Source organism: Eulemur rufifrons, chromosome 7 (assembly GCF_041146395.1).
Source record: "Eulemur rufifrons isolate Redbay chromosome 7, OSU_ERuf_1, whole genome shotgun sequence".
Taxonomy (NCBI): Eukaryota; Metazoa; Chordata; class Mammalia; order Primates; family Lemuridae; genus Eulemur; species Eulemur rufifrons.
Window position 1 is genome coordinate 46,559,534 of NC_090989.1, and position 23,882 is coordinate 46,583,415.

At 36.6% G+C, this 23,882-nt stretch overlaps 1 protein-coding gene across 1 annotated transcript in view; it reads left to right on the forward strand.

The window, feature by feature from the left end:
* The first annotated feature begins 562 nt into the window (after nt 1-562).
* ADGRG7 (adhesion G protein-coupled receptor G7) overlaps nt 563-23,882 on the forward strand; it is a 72,530-nt gene continuing 49,210 nt past the window's right edge. The window contains exons 1-3 of the mRNA XM_069472543.1: nt 563-677; nt 17,148-17,261; nt 18,252-18,356. Of these exons, the coding sequence (XP_069328644.1) occupies nt 563-677; nt 17,148-17,261; nt 18,252-18,356 (334 nt within the window). The remainder of the gene's footprint in view (nt 678-17,147; nt 17,262-18,251; nt 18,357-23,882) is intronic.

Consider the following 23,882-nt stretch of genomic DNA (forward strand, 5'->3'; position numbering starts at 1 on the left):
TGTGTGGCTCTTGCTGTTTATCCTCTTGTTGACAACCGGGCTCATTTCCCCAAGAGGGTGTCTGTGTGGCCTGAGGTACCTGCTAGTCTGCCTCTGCTGGACCCTCCCAACACAAACACATGGGAAGCTGAGACATAGGTGGCCACCAGGACCCAGCGCCTTTGTGATTTCCTCTCTGGTTTCTTCTATTTTGTTCCCTTCCTTCTCTCTGTGGCTTGTCTGCACATTCACCCTTTGACCCTCTCTGCTAGTCCCTCCTCCTTCTTTATTGCCACGAGTTATCTCCCTTTCTCCAGAACTCTAATCACTTTCTTCATGTTCTCCTTCGGTGAAGGGTGAGGAAATTGCAAGCAGAGCCTGCACCTTTTATGAGGTGACACAAAATGCATCCTGCTGGATTAACCTGAAAAATCCTAAAATATGAAGACATGCGCCTGGTAGAGCACTGAAAGGAGGAATTATCTTTATGCTTTAGGATAGCTTCTGATTAAACTTATTAGCACAAGGAGAAAAGAAGCTAGTTGTCTTTCACCCAGGAGTGGATTTGTGGTTTGGTTTCACCATGGCTTCCTGCCGTGCCTGTAACCTCAGGGTGTTGGTGGCCGTTGTGTGTGGGCTGCTGACGACCGTTGTCCTGGGACTGGGCATCTGGAGGATCGTGATCAGGATCCAGGCAGGTAATGCTATTCTGATATGTTTAACTCAGAGCAAAAAAGGGAATTGAGCCTTTGTCCTTGTCACCTGGCACACCAGTACTGGGAAGTGCCTTGTCCAGGCTGAGGCTGCCCACCAAGGTGGCATTTATGGAGTATAAAAGACTGGTCAATTGATGGCCAGCAGATGGTTGTATATAAACGAATATGTGTGTGAGTGTGAGTGGGCAGGGTGAAGAGTGACATATTGGCCTCTTTTTGCACTTTTAACTCCAGACTGAGTTGATAGCAGAATAATAATTAAAATCACTAGTAACACATGTTTGGGTTTGTTTGTCTAAACCCAAGAAAGGTGGACTTCTTGGATTTAGCGCCCCCACCCCCAAACATGCACAGAACAGAATTTCATTTCAAGAAGGAAGTTTAAGAATGTTATCATTAAGATTGTAAATAAAATGATCTCATGGTTTGCACACAAATTTCCCACTTTCCAGGTGTAGAAAACTACTAAAAAAAATTAAGATCAGTTAAAAAATGACTTTCCTGGTTATTCAATTAATATTTGTTAGTCCCCTACTGTATGCCAGAGCTGACCTGAGAAAGGAGGGTGGGAGAGGGGCAGTAGTGTGTAAAACAATGATGTTAAAGAAAAGCCCTCTGGGAGCTCACAACAGAAACTTTCAGTAATCCTAATGCTGGTTGCCCAGGGCTGCAGAGGTTCTCTATAAAGGGATTCAAAGTTGGATGTGCTGAGTACTACCTTTTGTAGAAAACAGAGAAATTTTCTAATGAAACACAGTAAATAAGGGTAAATAATGCTAGTCAAGAGAGGTAGTGTGCCTCCAAGCAGGTAACTGCTGAGGATTGAAGAGAGGGCAGCCAGCCGGAGCACGAAGCACGGAGCACGGAGAGCCGCTGCTAAAGACCGGAGGGGTCCAATTTATTGGCTGCTGAGGTGGTGGCAGCCGGAAATGGACGTGTCGTCTCCCCCTCTGCCCTGAACAGTGTTTAGAGAATACTATATTAATAGTACTTAGGGAACTGGGATGAGAAAATATACCAGGAAAAAAAAAAAAAAAAAAAAAAAAACCACACAGAACAATTTAAACTTGGGGAAAATGTGTTTTTGTTTGTGTGTTTAAGATTTGTAAAATAGTTTAATTCAAGTTTTAAAAAATTTTACCCTGTTAAGGCTGCCAAATTTATAAGACCTCATTTAAAGGGATAATTCTAAGATGTCTTTGTTCCTTCTTCCCTTCCCTTATTTACATGATATCTGCTTTTAAAGGGAAATTTGTGGGGACTTATGAAAGACATAGTTACAACAGAACCATTAAAACCAGGGCCAAAGTACAAACATAGCATAGGAAGAAGTGCAGGGCAAGGGATAGAAAGTACATGAAAGTCAAAGTCTTGGGGGAGGTGTTTAAAATAAATATAAGACATATCCTTGACCTTCCTGGATGCCTTACAAAAGGAAGTATGATAAAAAATAAAGATCCCATGTCTATCAGTAGAAGCATAGCAGCTCCTCAAAAAGATGAACTTTTCCCATGTTCTGAGCAGAATTTTTCAACTGGTTATTTATATAAGGGACACCGCTCAGGCTTTGGGTAATCCCAATGGCAAAGGAGAGGATTATCACTATCATTTAAAGAAAAAGACGGAAACACTGGCACTGTTCCGTGCTAGTATTTTGCCTCGTGCATTCGATTGAGTGTGTTTTAGCTGGGAAATTCTGTTTTGTTCCACTTTCCTCTCTTCCACTCACTCCACTCCACCGTACTCCACCTCTCCCATCCCATCTTGTCCTATGTAGTCTTTCAATGTTTTTGCTTTGGTCCCTTTCTTTGGGTATGGAGATGAATTTTTTTTTAATTTATTTTTTTAAGGGAGAGAAAAGTCACTCATATCTCTGAGAAACTGAAGAAAACTATGAATGTCTTATTAGGAAAAAAATATACACAAACACACAATTTTGGATAAACTAATTTTATTGCATTCAAAATTTATAAAGAGAATATAAAAATTATGTCTCACTTTTATTATTCATGCAAAAATAATGGCCTCTTTGTGAAAAATTAAAAAAAAAAATCCAAATTCTGCCTTAATGAGAAGGTACTGTTATTTGGCTGTAGAGTGAATATTGATGTAACAATATTTATGCTATATATGCATTTAATTATTATAATACCTACAATGTCAAAAATCCTTATTATGTTCTAGGTACTATGCTAAAAAGTTCACATGCCTTATCTCATTTAATCCTGACAGGCACTTTTTTTTTTTTTTTTGAGACAGAGTCTCACTTTGTTGCCCAGGCTAGAGTGAGTGCCGTGGCGTCAGCCTAGCTCACAGCAACCTCAAACTCCTGGGCTCAAGCGATCCTCCTGCCTCAGCCTCCCGAGTAGCTGGGACTACACGCATGCGCCACTATGCCCGGCTAATTTTTCTGTATATATATTTTTAGTTGTCCATATAATTTTTTTCTATTTTTAGTAGAGACGGGGTCTCGCTCTTGTTCAGGCTGGTCTCGAACTCCTGACCTTGAGCAATCCACCCGCCTCGGCCTCCCAGAGTGCTAGGATTACAGGCGTGAGCCACCGCGCCCGGCCCTGACAGGCACTTTTGAGGCAGATATTGTTGTATCTATGTTATAAATCGGGAATGTACTCTCAGGGAACATTTTTTGTGATTATATAGCTAGAAAGTATTGGATCTGGGTTTGAACCTTGATCATTCTGACTTCAGTATTTGTGGTGTAACTCCCACCCTATTCTGCCTTCCTAGAGGGAAGACAATGGTAACACAAATCAATTAATTCATCTTTTATGTTTGAGGAAACAATGGCTAAAAACCATAATTCACAAGGATATGCAGTAAGCAGCAGAATCAGAGCATTCTGTTGTTTTGCTAGGCAAAGTTAGACTCTGGGAGTCATGTTGTCTTCAAGTCAAGAAGCTCTGTATTGTCGATGCTGTTTATAGAGTGCAGATTAGTATTCATGCTTAAACTTTAAGGTTTTCGGAGTCTTGAAATGGTGTGTGTAGATTTTGGCTATGGAGTAACTGCCATGGTTTTGCCACTTTCTACTAGTTGTGCAAAAGTCCTCCTACAGCTTTGCAGCTATGTGGTTGTCTGCCTTTAGTCTTCTAGCACTCAAGAGCAAGAGACAGCATTTTCTAGTAGCATTCATCCTGGTGACAGCCTTTAATGGAAAGATTTCTCAAATTCATGTTGCCCCAAACATCTTATAGCCATCAAACAAGCCATGAATGAATTCAACTCTAATTATTCTGAGTTCTTCTTTTAACTTTTAAAATTAATCATTGCTTTAATATTAAACAAGCATTTCAAGACACGGCCCCTAGATTGTCAGTGATCTTCTGTGTAGTATAGAAAAGATTTTTAATTCTGTTCCTATTTTTTAGTAACTTTTCTTTTTAAAAGGTCACAGTTTAAGGCTCTTATCTTGATAGAGGTAACAGCATTTCATGGGATTAGACAAGACTTCAGGATTTCTGGAATAGTCTTTGGCATTTTTTATATGCTGATGATGAAAATATTAAATAATAATGATCTTTTTTCACCAAAGTAGCACAGGGAAATGTATTGCCAAGTGAAATACTTTCTCCATCTATTTTCCCAGGAACAGGATTTCCTATTCATTTGAAATTTTGCTTGGTAATGAAAATTTTCAGAACTATTGATGACATTTTCAATTTCCAAAAGGAGCTCAAGACTTGAAGTTCTTTTCCAGTGATGTCAGTTTATGTAGAACAATCTTCATCCAGAGTTTCACATGACTGTCTCCTTTGATGATTTAGGTCTTAGGTAACATGTTACCTCAAAGAGACCTTTCCTGTCCACCCCATCTAAGTTATTTTCTCCCTTACTCTCTTTTACATGTATTTTTTCATGGCTTTCACCACTGACAATTTCTTATTTATTTGTTTATTGGCTGGCTGGCTGTCTCCTCATTTCTAGAATGAAAGCTCCAAGAGAACAGAGACTTGCCTTATTGTTAACGGTGACATGAGATGGGACGGAACAGGCAGAGTAGAGTGGAGTGAGTGGAAGGGAGTGAAGTAAAATGAAACAGAATTTATCAACTAAAACACACTCTGAATGAAATGTACAAGGCAAAACAGTAGCAGCAAACATTGCTGGTCTTTCAATCTTTTGCTTTAAATTATACCAGTAACCTTCTCCTTTGCCACTGGGTTTACCCAAAAGCTGAGGAATATTCCTTATATAAAGAGTCAATTGGAAAATTAAGAGCAAGGGGAAAGTTCATCTTTTCTGAGGAGCTGGTATGCTTCTTCTGTTAGAAATGGGATATTTGTTACTTATTATTCTTCTTTTTGGTTCTGAGCCCTCAGGAAGTTCAGGGATATGTTTTGTATTTATTGGAAGTAACTCCTCCTAAGCCTTTGACTTTTATATACTTTCTGTTTCTCACCATATGCTCTTCCTGTGTTCCCTGCACCTAGAATAGACCTTGGAATATATTTGCCAACACACAGTTGATGAGTAAATGAAAGAATCATGTGAAAACCAGAAACTGGACTGTCCTAGTTCACTTGGACTGCTACAATAAACTGGGTACCTTATAAACAACAGAAATTGATTTCTCATAGTAAAGGTGGCTGGGAAGTTTGAGATCAAGGCACTGACAGATTCAGTGTCTGGTAAGGGGCTGCTTCCTGGTTTAGAGAAGGCATCTTCTTGCTGCATCCTTATGTGGCAAAAGGGGAAAACTGGTCTCTTTGGCCCCTTAAGGGCACTAATCCCATTCATGAGGGATCTACCCTCATGACCTAATCACCTCTTGAAATCCTGATCTCCTAACACCATCATACTGGGGATTAAGTTTCAACAGATAAATTTCGGGAGGACACATTCATTCTGTAGCATGAACTAGGAGTTGTCAAATAGTTATATTCATAAATGAAATATCCTAGCTACCAGTTCCTTGTGACCTTGTTCAAAACATTCAAAGAATTGTAATTCTGGATTTGTTAAGAAAACACCATTTTAGAAGAGTTTAGACTCTTTCAGTTAAGAAATACATCATTTTAGTTTTCTTCCTCTGCTCCAGGCCATGTGATGCATAACAATTTCTAGGACTCTTAGCTTCATTAAGACCTCTGCAATTGTGTGTAGCCTTTTTTGTAAGATCAGCAATCTTATAGGGTGCTTTTATGTTGGAGCAAATCTAAGTTTTGCTGGACCTCCAGTCTTTCACATTGGGCGTTCTTCACAGAAAACCATCCAACTTGTCTGATGTATTTTCAGAATGGACAGACGTAAGGTGCTCCATCTCTGTTGGCTTCGTGCTCCTGATGGCAAGAAGTTTGTACCACAAGAAGCAGTATGGCTTTTGGGTTTCATCACACTTGATGATGAAAGTAAAATGACAACATAATTAGCTTAACATTTATTATATTTTTTTTCCATTGACATTTCCCAGCTTGCTCTAGGCCTGATATAATCCTTGACAGATCTCCATAGTCACAGTGGTAGGAAATGTTTTCTTTACCTCCTATGAATGGGAGAGTGTCTTAACCTCAAACACATGAGCCATGTTATTACACCCTAGCCAATCACATGCTACACCTCTCCTGACTTATAGAATTTTCTGCTTTCTGTCATCAGGACTATTTTTCCCACCACTCTCCAGATATTCTATATTTCAGTCCCTATCACCAGACACACATATTCCTCAGCCTGACAGGAGACTTAAGAGGCTGAAATATTCCTAACCTCCAACATCAGATTTCATAGCATTGGTAATTCTTGCACAGTAGAAAATGAAGGTTGTTGGGAAAGGTCAATGAGAGTTTATTGTCTCTCAGAAAATAATCTGTCCACTGATATTTGGCTTTCATTTCACTCAAGTAAAGAGGCAAATTTGTTAGTAAATCTAACTCATGTGACTGATCCTAGAGCGTAGCTGCAGAGAAGTGTTTTCTGGATGGAAAAAGTTGGGTTTTAGGCAGCTGTAGTGTTCTGTAGTCTCAACCCTGGTGCTGTACATCTCTCTTCAGCTCCTTTACCAGTCTCCCTACTTGCTTCTCCATATAACCACCCTCTAAATTAAAAAATGTCTATGAGGGCGAAGGGATTATTTGTTGAGAAATAAGTTTTGTTATGTACTAGAACATGGGTTACTATAACATCAGAATCAGTGATGTTTAAATTGTTGGTCTCATTTTAAATGTCACTTGATTGAACTAAGAGGCTGGAATCTTGGCTGAGAGGATTATTCCTGAATTCCAGGTAGTAGATATTTTTACTTAAAATGTGTACCACTACCTGTAGGTCCTTGATGACACATGTGTTGAAAATCTGCAGAATTTCAACCATTATAGAACATAATGCTTAAGAGTAGGGACTTGAGAGTAGGAGAGAAAGGTACATGAGTTGGGGAAAGAAAGCTCCGGAGCCAGACTGCCAGGGTTTAAACCCCAGTGCTGCTGCTTCTAGATCAGTCCCTGTGAGCAAGTTATTCAATATTCCTGTGTCTCAGTTTTCCTATCTATTGTGGGAATAATAATATACCCTACCTCACAGGTAGGATTAAATAAGTTAATACATTGAAAGTTTTAAGATGATTTTTATTACATTGTAAATAATAAATGTTGGCTCCTATTCTCTAATTTATGAATTTTTAGATAATTTGGTGTATAGCATAGTTATCCCCACTCCATGAATTATACATTGAGTAGATACCATTGACCTACATTGGACCTTTGGATTGGGACTCAATTACCAAAGCAAAGATTTACAATAGGTTTAATCATTAAGTTCAATTGACTCGCTCCAAACCAAAACAGAAACAGTTGTAAGAATTCTTGTCTTCCTGCATTTGATTTTCAATATTTATACTACACTTCACCATCAGTGGAAAAGTTTATTAAAATGTTTAAATCAGTTTATTGAAATATTTAACCAAGTAATTAATACTGGATAAACTTTACCTTAAATAAAGACTATGTGTATTTTATTTGTATACATTTTTCAGGGTTTTTTTTTTTTTTTCTTACAACCTTGTCATCTGGTTTAAGAGTTAACTTTATCTTCACCCAAATATTTCAAATTCCTGATCTGGGACAACTGACAGATGCTTGAATTTTAAACCCCCCAAAACTGAGCCAGATACTAAAAAGTTCTTTGGATGGAATTTCTTTGGCAAAGGAAATATGTTTTTATTTTCCTACTTATTCAAACTAAACTCTTCAAAGCAGATTCTAATTTTTTCTGTTTTGGAATCTTTAATATTATTTTATGCTACTTTCTCAAGCAGTATGAGCATGTGTCACATATGTTCTGCACTTGATCTTCCAAGATGTGTAGTAAAAGCACTGAAAATAGGGCTAATATTTCTGGAAATGTTACTTATTACAATTGAAAGGAATGTAGGAAATATTGTTATCCTACAGGTGTAATAAAAGAAAAATACTGCTATTAAGTATGTTCCAGTGTATGGATCCTCCAATAAAACAAAGCTGGTGCTCACTGTCCCTGTGGTTAAGGCAGGCACTGAGAGGAGGGAACAGGAGCACTGATGAGTACCGAGGAGATCTGAGTCCAGAAGCTGCTCAGCTCTCAATTAATTACTGATCTGGAACAAACCACTCAGCCTTTATGTAGAATGGGGAGGTTGGGTTAACAAATAGCTAATGTCACTTTTCTTGAGTTCGTAATTCTAAAACTAGTTACATGATATGAATAAGGCACTTAATCTTTCTGGATCTTACATTCTTTATGTAAAATACAGTCTTAAAGATACCAAAACTACTTTTGCTATATTTTGTGTATAATTTAGATATTTCAGAGGCTGGTGTCTTGAAGTGGTAGCACAAGGTATTAAATATGTGATTGTGACGGGAGTGGATAGTTCAGCTTAGACTAGATATCCTCAATCAAAATGCAAGTGGCGAGGAAGCCAGTCAGCCAGTCTGTTGGGTACCTTCTATTCAACTGCAGCATTATGTTAGGATCTGGAAATACAAGCCAGAGTCTTTGTTCTAAAGGTTGTCAAAATACTTCTTAAATGGAAGAAATGACTCTTGACTTACAGCAAAAAGCCAGAATGAGTAGACATGGATAGGTCTCTTTGTTGCTTACAAATATATAGACGTTATGAATAAAATAAGACAATAATTCAAATATATAAGCCAGCTTTCTTTCTTGAAGGGAAATTCCAGAGGGCAGAAGCAAAGAGAAAGTGCAATACTATAATGGTGAGTAGACATTAGTGTCAGCCCTAGAAGTTGTAGCTTCAATGCATCCATCAGGACAGGAGGCATAATTATCATCCTGTGTGAATCAGGGAAATTGGACCTGAGCCACCAGCATAACACCGGAAGCCTTCAGGAGTAGGTTCAACCATGAAAAAGAAGATTAGCAAAATTCTTCTCACCAGCCCAAAGAAGCGATAAATAATGCTATCATCTGTTCAGGCCCACAAGTAAAAGAAAAAGAAAAAGTCACTATAAATAATTGAAACCCCAGGCCATAAAATCTGAATCTGCCCTATGTGTACACCCAGTGAGAAATTATCCTAAAACTACTACTGATGGTGCTCCAGGATGATGAAAGAAGTAATCATGAAATTTCCTATAGAAACCATTTCACAAACAGGATCCATACAAGTCTAATGGAAGAATAATAAATAAGGCAAAGATGAGTTTATAATCCAAAATTACATGTGAACCATGATGTTGGGGAGACATCAGATCTGATCAAAAGGATTAATCCTCTCAGAACTGGATATAACAAAATAATCTGAAAGGGAACATAAAGTATGTTTAAAATGATTAAAAAGTTTAAAATATAGGGGAAAATTACAACAAAAGATAGTATTTTTAGAAAGAATTTGAAAAAGTATAAAATAGTACTTTTTAAATGAAAAATATAGTAACAAAAATTAATGAGATTAGAAATCATTAAAGAGAAAACTAGAGAAATGGAAAAGACAGCGGAAGAAATTACCCATCATTCAGCAGAGCATATAAAGAGATGCTAACTATGACAATAAGATTAGGAAACTTGAAGTAGAAGGCTGGATCCCAACAGGGTGCACTAGAAATTTCAGAATAGAATAGACACTATGGCAGAGGCAATAACTGAAGAAATAATGACTGAAATTTTTTTTGGATTGAAGAATGACTGAGTCTTGAGCAAGAAAAACAAAAACAAACCACATCATGGTAAAATTGCATAACAGCAGGTAAAGAATATTTAAAATATATCTATAGAAGAAAGATTCCTTCAACAGGAATAACAATTAGACAAGGAAAAAGCTTTTTATCACAACAACACATTCTAGCAAACAGTGGAAAAATATCTTCAAAGTGCTGTTAACCCAGAATTCCATACCTTATTAAACTGACAACCAAAAGTGAGGGAAAAATTACAAAGCATTTTCAGATAAACACTGGAGAATCTGTCACTCATAGACCCTAGATGAAAGAATTATTTCATCATAAAGCAAGAAATTGAGCCCAGAAGGAAAGAATACAGTACAGGCATACTTTATGTTATTGTGCTTCAGTTTTATTGCACTTCACAGATACTGTGTTTTTTACAAATTGAAGGTTTGTGGCAACCCTATGACAAGCAGTTCTATCTATCCCATCTTCTGCCCACTTCATGTCTCTGTGTCACATTTTTTTTGGTAATTCTTGCAATATTTCAAGTTTTGTCATTATTAGCATATGTGTTATGGTGATCTGTGATCAGTGATCTTTGATGTTAGTATTGCAATTGTTTTGAGGCACCACAAACCACACCCATGGAAGACAGCAAACTTAATTGATAAATGTATATGTTCTGACTGCTCCACTGGCCGGCCATTTCCCATCTCTCTCCCTGTCCTCAGGACACCCTATTCTTTGAGATACAACAATATTGAAATAGGCCAATTAATAGCACTAAAATGGCCTCTAAAGTGTTCAAGTGAAAGGAAGAGTTGAGTGTCTCTCACTTTTTTTTTTTTTTTTTTTTTTTTTTTTTTTTTGTTGAGACAGAGTCTCACTTTGTTGCCCAGGCTAGAGTGAGTGCCGTGGCGTCAGCTTAGCTCACAGCAACCTCAAACTCCTGGGCTCAAGCGATCCTACTGCCTCAGCCTCCCGAGTAGCTGGGACTACAGGCATGCGCCACTATGCCCGGCTAATTTTTTCTATATAGATTTTTAGGTGTCCATATAATGTCTTTCTATTTTTAGTAGAGACGGGGTCTCGCTCAGGCTGGTCTCGAACTCCTGACCTTGAGCAATCCACCCGCCTCGGCCTCCCAGAGTGCTAGGATTACAGGCGTGAGCCACCGCGCCCGGCCGAGTGTCTCTCACTTTTAAATCAAGAGCTAGAAATGATTAAGCTTAGTGAAAAAGGAATGTTGAAAGCCAAGATAGGCCAAAAGCTGGGCCTCTTACACCAACCAGTTACCCAAGTTGTAAATGCAAAGGAAAAATTATTGAAGGAAATTAAAAGTGTTACTCCAGTGAGCACACAAATGATAAGAAAGCAAAACAGCCTTACTGCTGATGGGGAGAAAGTTTTACTGGTCTGAACAGAAGATTAAACCAGCCACAACATTCCCTTAAGCCAAAGCCTAATTCAGATGAAGGCTCCAACTCTCTTCAATTTTATAAAGGCTGAGAAAGTTTAGGAAGGTGCAGAAGAAAAATTGGAAGCTAGCAGAAGTTGGTTCATGGTTATAAAGAAGTCATCTTTATAACATAAAATTGCAAGGTGAAGCAACAAGTGCTGATGTAGAAGCTACAGCAAGTTATCCAGAAGATCTAGCTAAGAGAACTGCTGAAGGTGTCTACACTAAACAACATATTTTCAATGTAGATGAAATAGCCTTCAACTGGAGTAAAATGCCATCTGGGACTTTCGTAGGTACAGAAAGAAGTCAATGCCTGGCTTCAAAGCTTTAAAGGACAGGGTCTCTTGTTAGGAGCGAATGCAGCTTAAGTTGAAGTCAGTGTTCATTTACTGTTCTGAAAATCCTATGGCTCTTAAGAATTAGGCTAAATCTGCTCTGCCTGTGCCTTATAAATGGAACAACAAAGCCGGGATGATAGCACATCTTTTCACAGCATGGTTACTGAATATTTTAAGCTCACTATTGGGACCTACTAAAAAAGGATTCCTTTCCAAATATTACTGCTCGCTGACAATGCACCCGGTCACCCAAGAGGACTGATGGAGACATACATGAAGGTTAATGTTTTCATGCCTGCTAACACCACATCCATTCTGTATAGCCCATGGATCAAGGAGTAATTTTGACTTTCAAGTCTTATTATTTAAGAAATAGATTTTTTAAGTCTATAGGTGCCATAGAGATCTGGGCAAGTAAGCAATATGCACAAAAATCAAAAGGTCACAACAAGTAGCATTAACAAATACCATGGAAAACTTTGTCCCAGTAATATAAAAACAGGTCAAATGGCAATTTTCTAAATACATATAAATGACCAAAATTACACCAAAAGAAAGAAAAAATACCTAAATAGAACTATAATCATTAAATAGTAAAAAAGTAGTAAAAACATCCTACATGTAAATACTCATACTGATTGTCTTAGATATGACAATAGTATAAAATATGATGGGAAGTATAAACAACAAATTCAGAATAGTGTTGATGAAGTCTAACTACACATTTTTCTTCCATGCATTGGACTTTCTTAATATTTGCATCTAAAAATTCATGGCCACACTTAACATCACTTAGATTTTCTTCTGTTATCTTCTAGGAGTTTTGTAGTTTTGAATTTTCCATTAAGTTTATAATCCATTTTGAGATAATTTTTATGAAAGATGTAATTCTGTCCCTAAATTCATTTTTTTTTTGGCATGTGGTTGTCCAAATGTTCTAGCAACATTTGTTGAAAAGATGATCTTTTCTCTATTCAATTTGCTTCTTTGTTAAAGATCAGTTGACTATACTTGTATGGGTCTATTTATGGATTCTCTATTCTGTTCTATTGATCTATTTGAATCTATTCTAGTGGGGTGTGAAATGGCATTTCACTGTGGCTTTAATTTGCATTTCTCTGATGACTAAGATCTGAGCATTTTCATATGCTTATTGTCTGTCCATATATCATATATCTTTTTAATGAAGTGTCAGTTCAAGTCTTGCCCATTTGAAAAAACATGCTGTTCATATTCTTAACAATTTACAAATTGCAATTCTATTAATAATTTACAGCTAAATTTACAATTTTAGTTTACAGTACAATTCCTTTGTCAGATACATGTTTTACAAATATTTTCTCCCAGTCTATGGCTTCCATTTTTTATTTTCTTAACGGTGCCTTTTGATAAGCAGCAGTTTTTAATTTTGATTATGGCCAAGTTATTAATTTTTTCTCTTGTGTTTAGTGCTTTTTGGATACTCTAAAAAAATCTTTGCCTTAAAGTTGCAAATGTATTCTATATATTTTTTCTTTCTTTCTCTCTCTTGCTCTTTCTTGAGACAGGGTCTTGCTCTGTTGCCTAGACTGGAGCACAGTGGCACAATCATAGCTCACTGCAGCCTTGAATTCCTGGGCTCATGCTATCCTCCTGCCTCACCCTCTTGAGCAGCTGGGACTACAGGCATGTGCCACCATATCTGCCTTATTTTTCTATTTTTTGTAGAGTTGGGGGTCTCACTATGTTGCCCAGGCTGGTATCGAACTCCTGGCCTTAAGTGATGTCCCTGCCTTGGCCTCCCAAAGTGCTGGGATTACATGCATGACCACCATGCCCAACCTTCTTCTGTGTTTTCTTTGATAAGCATTATAGTTTTAGCTTTTTGATTTTAGGTCTATAGTCCATCTCAAATTGAGTCTTGAGTGTGATGTGTGTATGTGGTTAGTGTAGCACCACTTGTTGAAAAAAATTTTCTTTCTCAATTGAATTGCATTGGCACATTTTCATTTATTATTTTTTATTTGTACAAATTTATGGGGTACATGTGATATTTTGTTACATGCATAGATTGCATAATGGTCAGGTCAGGGCTTTTAGAGTATATGTTACCCGAATAATGCACATTGTACTCATTAACTAATTCTTCATCATCCACTCCCTCCACCCCCTCACCCTTCCAAGTCTGCACTATCATTCCACTTTCTATGTTCATATGTACACATTTTTTAGCATCCGCTTATGAGTAAGAATATGAGATATTTGACTTTCTGTGCCTGGCTTGTTTCACTTAGGATAATGGCTTCCAGGTCCATCCATGTTGCCGAAAAGAAATGATTTCATTATTTTTTATGGTGGAATAATACTCTATTGTATAAATATACCACATTTTCTTTATCCATGCATTCATTGATGGACACTTAGGTTGATTCCATGTCTTTGCTATTGTGAATAGTGCTGTAATAAACATATGAGTGCAGGTATCTTTTTGCTATATTGATTTCTTTTCCTTTGCGTAGATATCCAGTAGTGGGATTGCTGGATCAAATGGTAGTTCTATTTTTAGTTCTTTCAGAAATCTCCATATTGTTTTGCATAGAGGCTGTACTAATTTACATTCCCATCAACAGTTTATTAGAGTTTTCTTTTCTCCACATCCTCACCAACATCCATTATTTTTTGTCTTTTTAATAACAGCCTACGTGCATTTTAACAAGATCAACTGACCATATATGTTTTGTCTATTTCTAAACTCTTTATTCTTTTCCACTGATATATTTGTCTATCTTTATGCTGATTCTATCCTGTCTTGATTGCTATGGCTTTATAGTAAGTTATAAAATTAGCAATGTGAGCCATCCAACTGTGTTCTTTTAAAAGTTTGTTTTGGCTTTTCTAAGTCTTTTGAATTTCTATAAAAATTTTAAATCAGCTTGTTAATTTCTAAAAAAAAAACCATCTTTTTGTATTTTGGCTGTATCAATTTGGGCAGAATAGATACCTTAACAACTTTGAGACTTATATCCATTCATGATATATATTTCCATTTATTTAGATCTATTAAAATTTCTCTCAACAATGAGGTCTTGCACATATTTTGTAAAGTTTATTTCCAAAAATCTTATTATTTTTGATGCTAATTTAAATGGAAATAATTTTATACTTTTACGTTCCAATTATTTTCTGCTAAGGTATTTATTTTGTATCATGCAGTCTGGCTAAATTGACTTATTAATTCTAGCAGGTTTTTGTGACATGTTAGGATTTTCAATATATTTGATGATGTCATCTGCAACAAAACATAGTTTTATTTTCTTCTTACTTGGCTTTATGCTTTTTATTTCTTTCTCCTGTGTATTGCACTGGATAGCCTCTTCAGTACAATGTGAGTAGAAGTGGTTAGAGCAATTACACTGAACTCTTTTTTGGTCAACCTTAGGGGAGAAAGCAGTCAATATTAAACTATTAAGCATGATGTTAGTGGTAGGTGCTTCACAGATGATTTTTATCAGTTTGAATAAATTCCCTTTTATTCCTTGTTTGCTGAGAGTTTTTTTTTTAATTCAGATGCTTTTTGTCCTCCCCATTTATTGAGATGATCACATAATTTTTCCCCTTTATTCTGTCACAGGGTATGTTAAATTAATTTATTTTCTATTCTTTGCATTCCTGGGATAAATCTCACTTGGTCAATGTATATAGTGGGATTTGATTTGCCACTATTTTTGAAGGATTTTTGCATTATGTAAATAAGGTTTATTGGCCTGTAATTTTCTTTTCTTATACTGTCTTTATCAGATTTGGTATCAGGGTTATCTTGGCACTATGAAATAATTTAGAAAGTTTCTTCCTTTCTCTCTTTTCTGAAAGCATTTGTGTAAGATTGATACTATTTCTTTGCTAATTCACCCATAAAACTATCTGGGCTGATAGTTGGTTGCTTTCAGGATTTTCTTCTTATGTTTGAGTTTCAGCAGTTTGACCATGATGTATCTATGTGTGCCTTTCCTTATATTAAATATTTATTTTTCTTGTGATTTTCTTAGCAGCTTGAATGTATAACCTAAAGTTCCTAATCAAATTTGAAGAATTTTAATCACTATTTTTAAAGATATTTTCCCTATTAAAGATATATTCCCTATTCCTTCTCTTCTCCCCTTCTGGGACTCCAATTGCTTATATGTTAGATTATGTAATATTGTCCTATAGATCTGTGAAGCTCTGTTTATTTTGTTTCCATCTTTTTATCTCCAGATTTGAGGGTAATTTACACACAGACTTTGAGCTTCCTTTCTACATGGTTCCTGCCTTTCTGGGGTATCCTCCTTTAATTCCCAGTTGCTCTGGTTGCCCCAACATATTCCTCTCGTATCTTCATGCATTGAGACTATGGCTTTCAGCCACTTCTGTCATACAGACTGGGTAGTGCCCTTAGAGGAAAGACTGTATAATCTTGGAATATCATTTAATTTCTGTCTTACATTGCTGTCCAGTGCCTTCATGTAGCTTTTTTTTTTTTTTTTAAATATCTTTTCTGCAGAAATTAAAATGATTATCTGTGGAAAGGTTAATATAATTTGCTCCATCATTGTTGGAACTGGAACTCTGCCTTCTACATTCTTGAGCTTAGTTAATTTGTTCACCATCCACTCTGTTTTCCAATTTAGAGACTCCACTGTCCCTGACTCAAAATAACCAGTCATTAGACTCTAACAATCCTTTCTCAAGTATGGGTCCTACCTCTATGGACACCTAACTTCCTCAGAGTCACTGCTTTAGTCCTGTTCCTCATTCAACTGGTGCTCCTGGCCTCCTAGCCTCAGTCACTTCCCATACTTCTTGAGGTATCTTCCTTAAAAACATTGCTTATTATGCCACTCTCTTGTTTTAAGACCCCTGTGTGGTTCCTCAGGATTAAATCTCCTTGGCTTGGTCTAGAAAGCCCCTCACAATCCAATCTGTGTCCTGCTGTTGTTCCATAGAACCTATGCTATATGTTAAACTCTTCTCTGCTCCTGGGACACATAAGAACTTTCCATGTTTTTGTGATTTGTGCACTTTATATCCTACCTACTTGGGTCACCCATTTTCATCTGTCTTTTGTAGATTTAATCTTAGAATCCAATTCAAATATGACCTCTCTGGAAAGTCTTCCCTGACTGGGCTACCTCTGTCTTCAATATCCTGCCCTGGTGTTCTTATAGTACTTACAAGTCTTTATGTTGACTTTATCAATCTGTCTATCTCTATTTATCTATCTGTCACCTATCTACTATGTGTATCATCTCCTCTTTCTCAGGGGGCTTTAATGTCCTTGGTCAAAGTGTTATGTCTTTCAGATATATCTTTTTTGGTGTCCATAATATCTAGTAAGTATTGTACATCCTGTGTAGATTCTCATTGTATATGTTTCTTGACGATGGTATTAAAAATGATATTTCTCAGCAATGATACTGAAAACAGTGGTTTTACATATAGAAATTAAATGGCCACAGGTATGAAAGGAGGAACTAGTTAGCTAGTTCACATACTATTCTGTTATTTATTGTTTCCTTAGGAACATTTGCTCCCCCATCAAGCACCCCTACAGAGTTCTGCAGGAACGGTGGAACCTTGGAAAATGGCAAATGTGTCTGTACAGAAGAGTGGAAAGGACGGAGATGTACAATTGGTAAGTTACAGGGGGTGAGGTTTAGGTGACTCTTTCGTTAATAAGAGCAGCAAGGCTTCTGGAAGCTTCAGTTAATGATTACAGAAACAGTAGGCATAATAATGATGGTTTAAGATGTGTTTATCCGTTCAACAGTAAAAGCTGAGTTTTCTTCTTGGGCTATTTACCTATATATTCAGTATTCCTTGTCTGTTTTCTGACTATCAAGTTTCTCTGCAAACTCACAGTTGTATTTCCTTCTGGCTGCAATGTCTAATGCAGGGCACTGGGTGATATTCTCCCAGGTTCTTTCAATTGGTGATATGCCATATTACCCTATTTCAAATATCACTATTTAAATTTTCTGAAATTAAGATGCATCTTCCTATCCAAGTATATACTTATATTAAGTTTTTGTTTTTTCTTCCTTTTCCTTGAGAAATTGTTACTAAATTAGTCATTTGATATCAATCAGTGCTGTCTCAGAACCAAAGTTGAAGGACATTTCTTGATCTGAAGTGGCTTCACAACACTCTGCCTACTTCATGCCATCCCCTTAGGATCCAGAGCCCTGGAAGCCCACTCCTGTCATTTCCTAGACTCCTACCAGCCAGTATACCCCCCACACCCCATGACGTTGGCCCTTTTGCTTTGACCCATATTCTCGTGATACCACCATAGGCTCTATATTTTTAATTCTCAAGAGTCCAGCTAGTCTGGATACACTCTCCTTGCTGATGTGATAGTGCTCACATTCCACCTCTACCAAGATATATATTGTGCACATCTTAACTGGAATCTGTTATCTAACATACTAGTTATTCTAATGGCAGTAACTTAAGCAGAGAGGAAAGTATTGAAGTTCCTCACAGGCCAGTGTGTTCTATTAGCCTTCTATTACCCTTCCAATTACACTGCAGAGGTTCTGAACTTTGACTTTTATCTGATTTCAATTTGAAAAAGAAAAGTATAATTTATAATGAAAAAAATATATTTTTCTTTTCATTACAGCTAATTTCTGTGAAAATAGTACCTATATGGGTTTGAATTTTTCCAGAATTGCTTTGGGCAGATATGGATCTTCCTTGCAAACATGTGGCAAGGATACACCAAATGGTATGTGTTTTTACAAACATCTTTTCTATTTAGGCATAAAAATCGTCATGCTGTGTCATACCTATCATTGCTCCAAGTAGTGTGAGACCCCTGGAAGAGGCATCAAGGACTTGGCTCCCTTTCATGATGCCAATGTTTAAAGTTTAGGATGGTACTTTATCTAATCCTAATTTTCCTGCAAACCTCAGTATGGATCATTTGTTTGTGAATTCTTCTTAATTTTTTCTTAATTATTTTATTTTTCCAGTTTACTCTGTCTCCTGGAGTTTGATCAGGTTAACATTTGCTCTTTCAGTTATATAATTTGTTTCAACTTTTACAATTAGCCTAGATTATAGACTTATACCGTCAGACTTCATCTTTCCAGGTAGAGATGCACTGTGAAGTCTATCTGCAGTTGGTAGTCCTGCATCTTGTTTTTGGTCATTTTAGTTATCCATCTTGGAAAATTTTCTAGCTTCATTCTACCTTTCTTGAACATGACCACCTTTCTTTTTTTTTTTTTTTTTTTCAGGGTGATATTTTATTTTATTTTATTTTTTTCTTTTTTTTTTAATTTAATTTTACAGAATCAAAGAGTCTAACAGTATATCTTGTTAGATACAATATGTCCTCATAATGTATACATTCTTTCTTGTACAATGATATGAAATAATATGGGAAATATTCATGATAAATTATTAAGTGAACAGTGCAAGTTAAAAACAATAGTTTCATATTTTTTCCCCACCCCCCCTTTCCCGAGTCAACACCTTCAAGTGTTACCACTCCCCAAACGGTGCACAATGCACTCATTGTGTAGGCATACCCCCATCCCCTCCCCCACCCCCCACCTCAGTCTGATGTCCAATTGGTGTCGTTCCCAGATTTGTATTTAGGTGATGATCAGGGAAACCAATTTTCTGGTGAGTACATGTGATGCTTGTTTTTCCATTCTTGGGATACTTCACTTAATAGAATGGGTTCCAACTCTCTCCAGGAGAACCATAGAGATGTCGTATCTTCATCATTCCTTATAGCTGAGTAATATTCCATGGTATACATATACCACAGTTTACTAATCCAATCATGTATTGATGGGCATTTGGGTTGTTTCCACATCTTTGCTATTGTGAATTGTGCTGCTATAAACATTTGGGTACATGTGCCTTTGTTACAGAATGACCTTTTTTCCTTTGGGTATATGCCCAGTAGTGGGATTGCTGGGTCAAATGGCAGGTCTACTTGAATCTGTTTAAGATACCTCCATAATGCTTTCCACAGGGGTTGCACTAGTTTGCAGTCCCACCAGCAGTGTATTAGTGTTCCTGTCTCTCCACACCCACGCCAACATGTGTTGTTTTGGGTTTTTTTGATAAAGGCCATTCTCACTGGGGTTAAGTGATATCTCATTGTGGTTTTGATTTGCATTTCCCTGATGATTAGAGATGTTGAACACTTTTTAATATGTTTGTTTTTTTTATATATTATTTGTTTTTTTATATATTATTTGTTTTTTTATATATTATTTGTTTGATTTTTATATCTTCTTTTGAAAAATTTCTATTCATGTCCTTTGCCCACTTTTTGATAGGGTTGCTTGATTTTTTCTTGCTGATTTTCCTGAGTTCTAAATAGATTCTTGTTATCAGTCCTTTATCTGATGTGTAGTATGCAAAAATTTTTTCCCATTCTGTAGGTGGTCTGTTTATTCTCTGGACTGTTTCTTTGGCTGTGCAGAAGCTTTTTAATTTAATCATGTCCCATTCATTTATTTTTGTTGCTGCTGTGATTGCCTTGGGGGTCTTCTTCATAAATTCTTTGCCTAGGCCAATGTCTGTAAGAGTCTTTCCTACATTTTCTTCTAGAATTCTGATTGTATCACGCCTAAGGTTTAAGTCTGTTATCCACCGTGATTTGATTTTTGTGAGAGGTGAAAGCTGTGGGTCCTGTTTCAGTCTTCTACAAGTGGCTAACCAATTCTCCCAGCACCATTTGTTGAATAGGGATTCTTGTCCCCAGGGTATATTCTTTCCCGCTTTGTCAAAAATTAGGTGCCTATATGAGGATGGTTCTATATTTGGATTTTCTGTTGTGTTCCACTGGTCTGTGTCCCTGCACTTGTGCCAATACCAGGCTGTTTTAAGAACCACGGCCTTGTAGTATTGTTTGAGGTCTGGCAAATTAATACCTCCCATTTTGTTTTTGTTGCTTAAAATTGCTTTTGCTATACGGGGTCTTCTTTGATTCCATACAAAGTGTATAATTATTTTCTCTATGTCTGTAAAGAATGATGTTGGTAATTTAATAGGGATTGCATTGAATCTGTAGATCACTTTGGGTAGTATAGACATTTTAACAATGTTGATTCTTCCGATCCACGAGCATGGTATATTTTTCCATCTATTTGCAAGTTCTGCTATTTCTTTTCTCAGTGTTTCATAGTTTTCCTTATAGAGGTCCTTTACCTCTTTAGTTAGATATATACCTAGATATTTTATTTTCTTTGTTGCTATTTTGAAGGGTATTGAGTCTTTAATTTGGTTTTCCGATTGACTGTTATTGGCATATATAAATGCCTCTGATTTGTGTATATTAATTTTGTAGCCTGAGACTTTGCTGTATTCGTTAATCAATTCCAGGAGTCTCTTGGTTGAATCCTGGGGGTTTTCCAGATATAACATCATATCATCAGCAAAAAGTGAGAGTTTGATCTCTTCCTTCCCTATTTGGACTCCCTTGATTCTGCTCTCTTGCCTGATAGCTCTCGCAAGGACTTCCAATACTATGTTGAAAAGTAATGGAGACAATGGGCAGCCCTGTCTGGTTCCAGTTCTAAGTGGGAGTGCTTTCAGTTTTTCCCCATTCAGTATGATGTTGGCTGTGGGTTTGTCATATATGGCTTGTATCATTTTTAGGTAGGTTCCATCAATGCCTATTTTGTTAAGCGTTTTTATCATAAAAGGGTGTTGAATTTCGTCAAATGCTTTTTCTGCATCTAATGAGAGTATCATATGGTTTTTGTTTTTGCTTCTATTTATGTGGTGAATTACATTTATAGATTTACGTATGTTGAACCACCCCTGCATCTCGGGGATGAAGCCCACTTGGTCGTGGTGGATTACTTTTTTGATAAGTACTTGGATTCGATTTGCTAGTATTTTATTGAAAATTTTTGCATCTATATTCATGAGGGAAATTGGTCTGTAGTTCTCTATTTTTGTTGTGTCCTTTCCAGGTTTTGGTATTAATGTTATATTGGCTTGGTAGAACGTGTTGGGGAGAACTCCATCCTTCTCAATATTGGAGAATAGTTTATGTAGGATGGGCACCAGTTCTTCTTTGCATGTATGGATGACTACCTTTCTTGCATAGAGCTATTCCAAACATAAAGGAGCAAATAATATTTTCTATTTTTAGTATGTTCCCTGATAATATGTAGGATTTCGATGACTTATTTCAGTGGCACATTAGGTAATATCTTCGAGAAATGGCCTTAGAAATTCAAGGATCCCTTTCCTTATAGCTAGTGCCACTTACGCAATATAATTTTCCCTAAAAGTTTTAGCTGTCCCTTGTTTGCATTGACTTTTATCTGATCAATGCTGCCTCTCACATCTTTCTGTAGGTAATTTCCATTTCCTGCAGTACTGGATGCCTCAAGAATATAGCCAATTTTAGATCATTTACAAAAATGAAAGAACTATGTCAGTAATGATCCTGGGGAGAATGTCACATTTTATTTAGATATTTTTGTATATGTCAAGAGCTCTTTGAAACACTGAATAAATTACATGAAATGCTTTCTTATATGCTTCTTTATTCTGAGAGATTATGTAGACCTGCCTTCCATTTGTAGAATCTAAATTGCTTCTACCCACATATATCATGCTTACTCAAGTATTCATGATACTACTGGTCTTTACATAGGGTTTTCCAGCATTTTGATTAAGAGTTTAGAGGATAAGTGGGAAGGTTCAGTCATATGGGTACTTAGTATACGTATCATAAATACCATACTGTACTATGTGGTATGTAGTGAGTACCTATTATCTTAATTTTATATGTCTTATATATTTCATAATGATTTATAAAACAGATACAACTTACAAAACATAACTATATGCTACAGAATAGGGAAGAGTAAAAGTGTCAGTAATATACCCATGAAGGGTCATTATACTTGATTGATATATATTACTTTTGGGGAATGAGAGAATCACCATCTTTCCTTTGATTATTTATTTTTCTTTTCTGAACAACGATTATTAAAGCATATTTATATATTTGCCTTTGAATTTCATACTGAGCCCATAATATAATTTTACAGATCTGACTGTTGGCAAATTAACTTTCAGTTTTATTTTAAGAATTACTTCTAATTACTCAATTTTATATAGCAAATGATCACAGTGCTTTTCAGTTATTTTTAAGTAGGGATATTTATACTTATAGGTAACATTGAGGAAAAGATGAACTGCTGAACTTAACATATAGCCACTTACAAGTTATTTATATCCTATATATGTTAGAAATTTTCATTATGACATGGAGTAGAGGTGGGATTCATCATATCAATTCAGGGTGACTCCAGTCTTCTACTTTCGGTGTTGCTGAAGTAATCTCTAATTTTATCGTTTCTATTTGTTGCCCCAAGGAGCAGCTGCTCAAAGCTGATCTTGAAGAAAAATTCACCTTCTGGCCTGCTCTCCCGCTAATTATGATTTTATCTATAGAAGCTACTTAAGTATTAGCTATAAGAGGACAGTGAGGGAGGGAGGCTCAAGTGATAATCCTATGAAATAAACCAAATGACCCAGCAAGCATTTATTGAGAACCAACCAAATATCTAATAGGTGCTACAATACAATAGAACTCATTGCCTTTCAGGTGTTACCCAGATTTGCATAAGGAAGGAAAGAACAACATATAATTTAATATCTAGTAGAAATTTTTCATGTGGTTCTGATTTCTCAGCTTAGTATTTCCCCATCATATCCAATTCAAAGCTATCATATCCCTAACTGTTAGAAGGTAAACTTGCTTACAGACATCAAAAGAAGGAAATAGATAAATAAATGGTCTTCTGAATTCCAGATTTAAAAATCAATATTTTAGGTATCTGCCTAAAATATTCTTGTAGTAATTGTCTGATCTGCTTCTCTGTTCCTGTGTATCAGACCATCCTAAACTTGTTGGCCTAAAAGAATAACGATTTAGATTTCTCTCAGTTCTGTGGTTGGCCAGCTTGATTGTGCTGGAAGATCCAAAACAATCTCACTCACATTTCTGCGGCATGGGTGCTGGCTGTTGGCTGGAGGTCTCTGTTCTCCCCCATGTGGCCTCTCATTTTCCAATGGGTTAGACCTGCCTCTTTGCATGAGAGTCTCAGGACAGCTTTCCAAAAGGGTGAAGGCTGAAACTCCAAGGGTTCTTGAGGTGTAGGCTCTGGAACTTACACATTTCTACCATATTCTGTTGGTCAAAGTGAGTCACGAGGCCAGCACAGACTCAGGGAGTAGAGGAATAGACCTTACCTCTTGATGG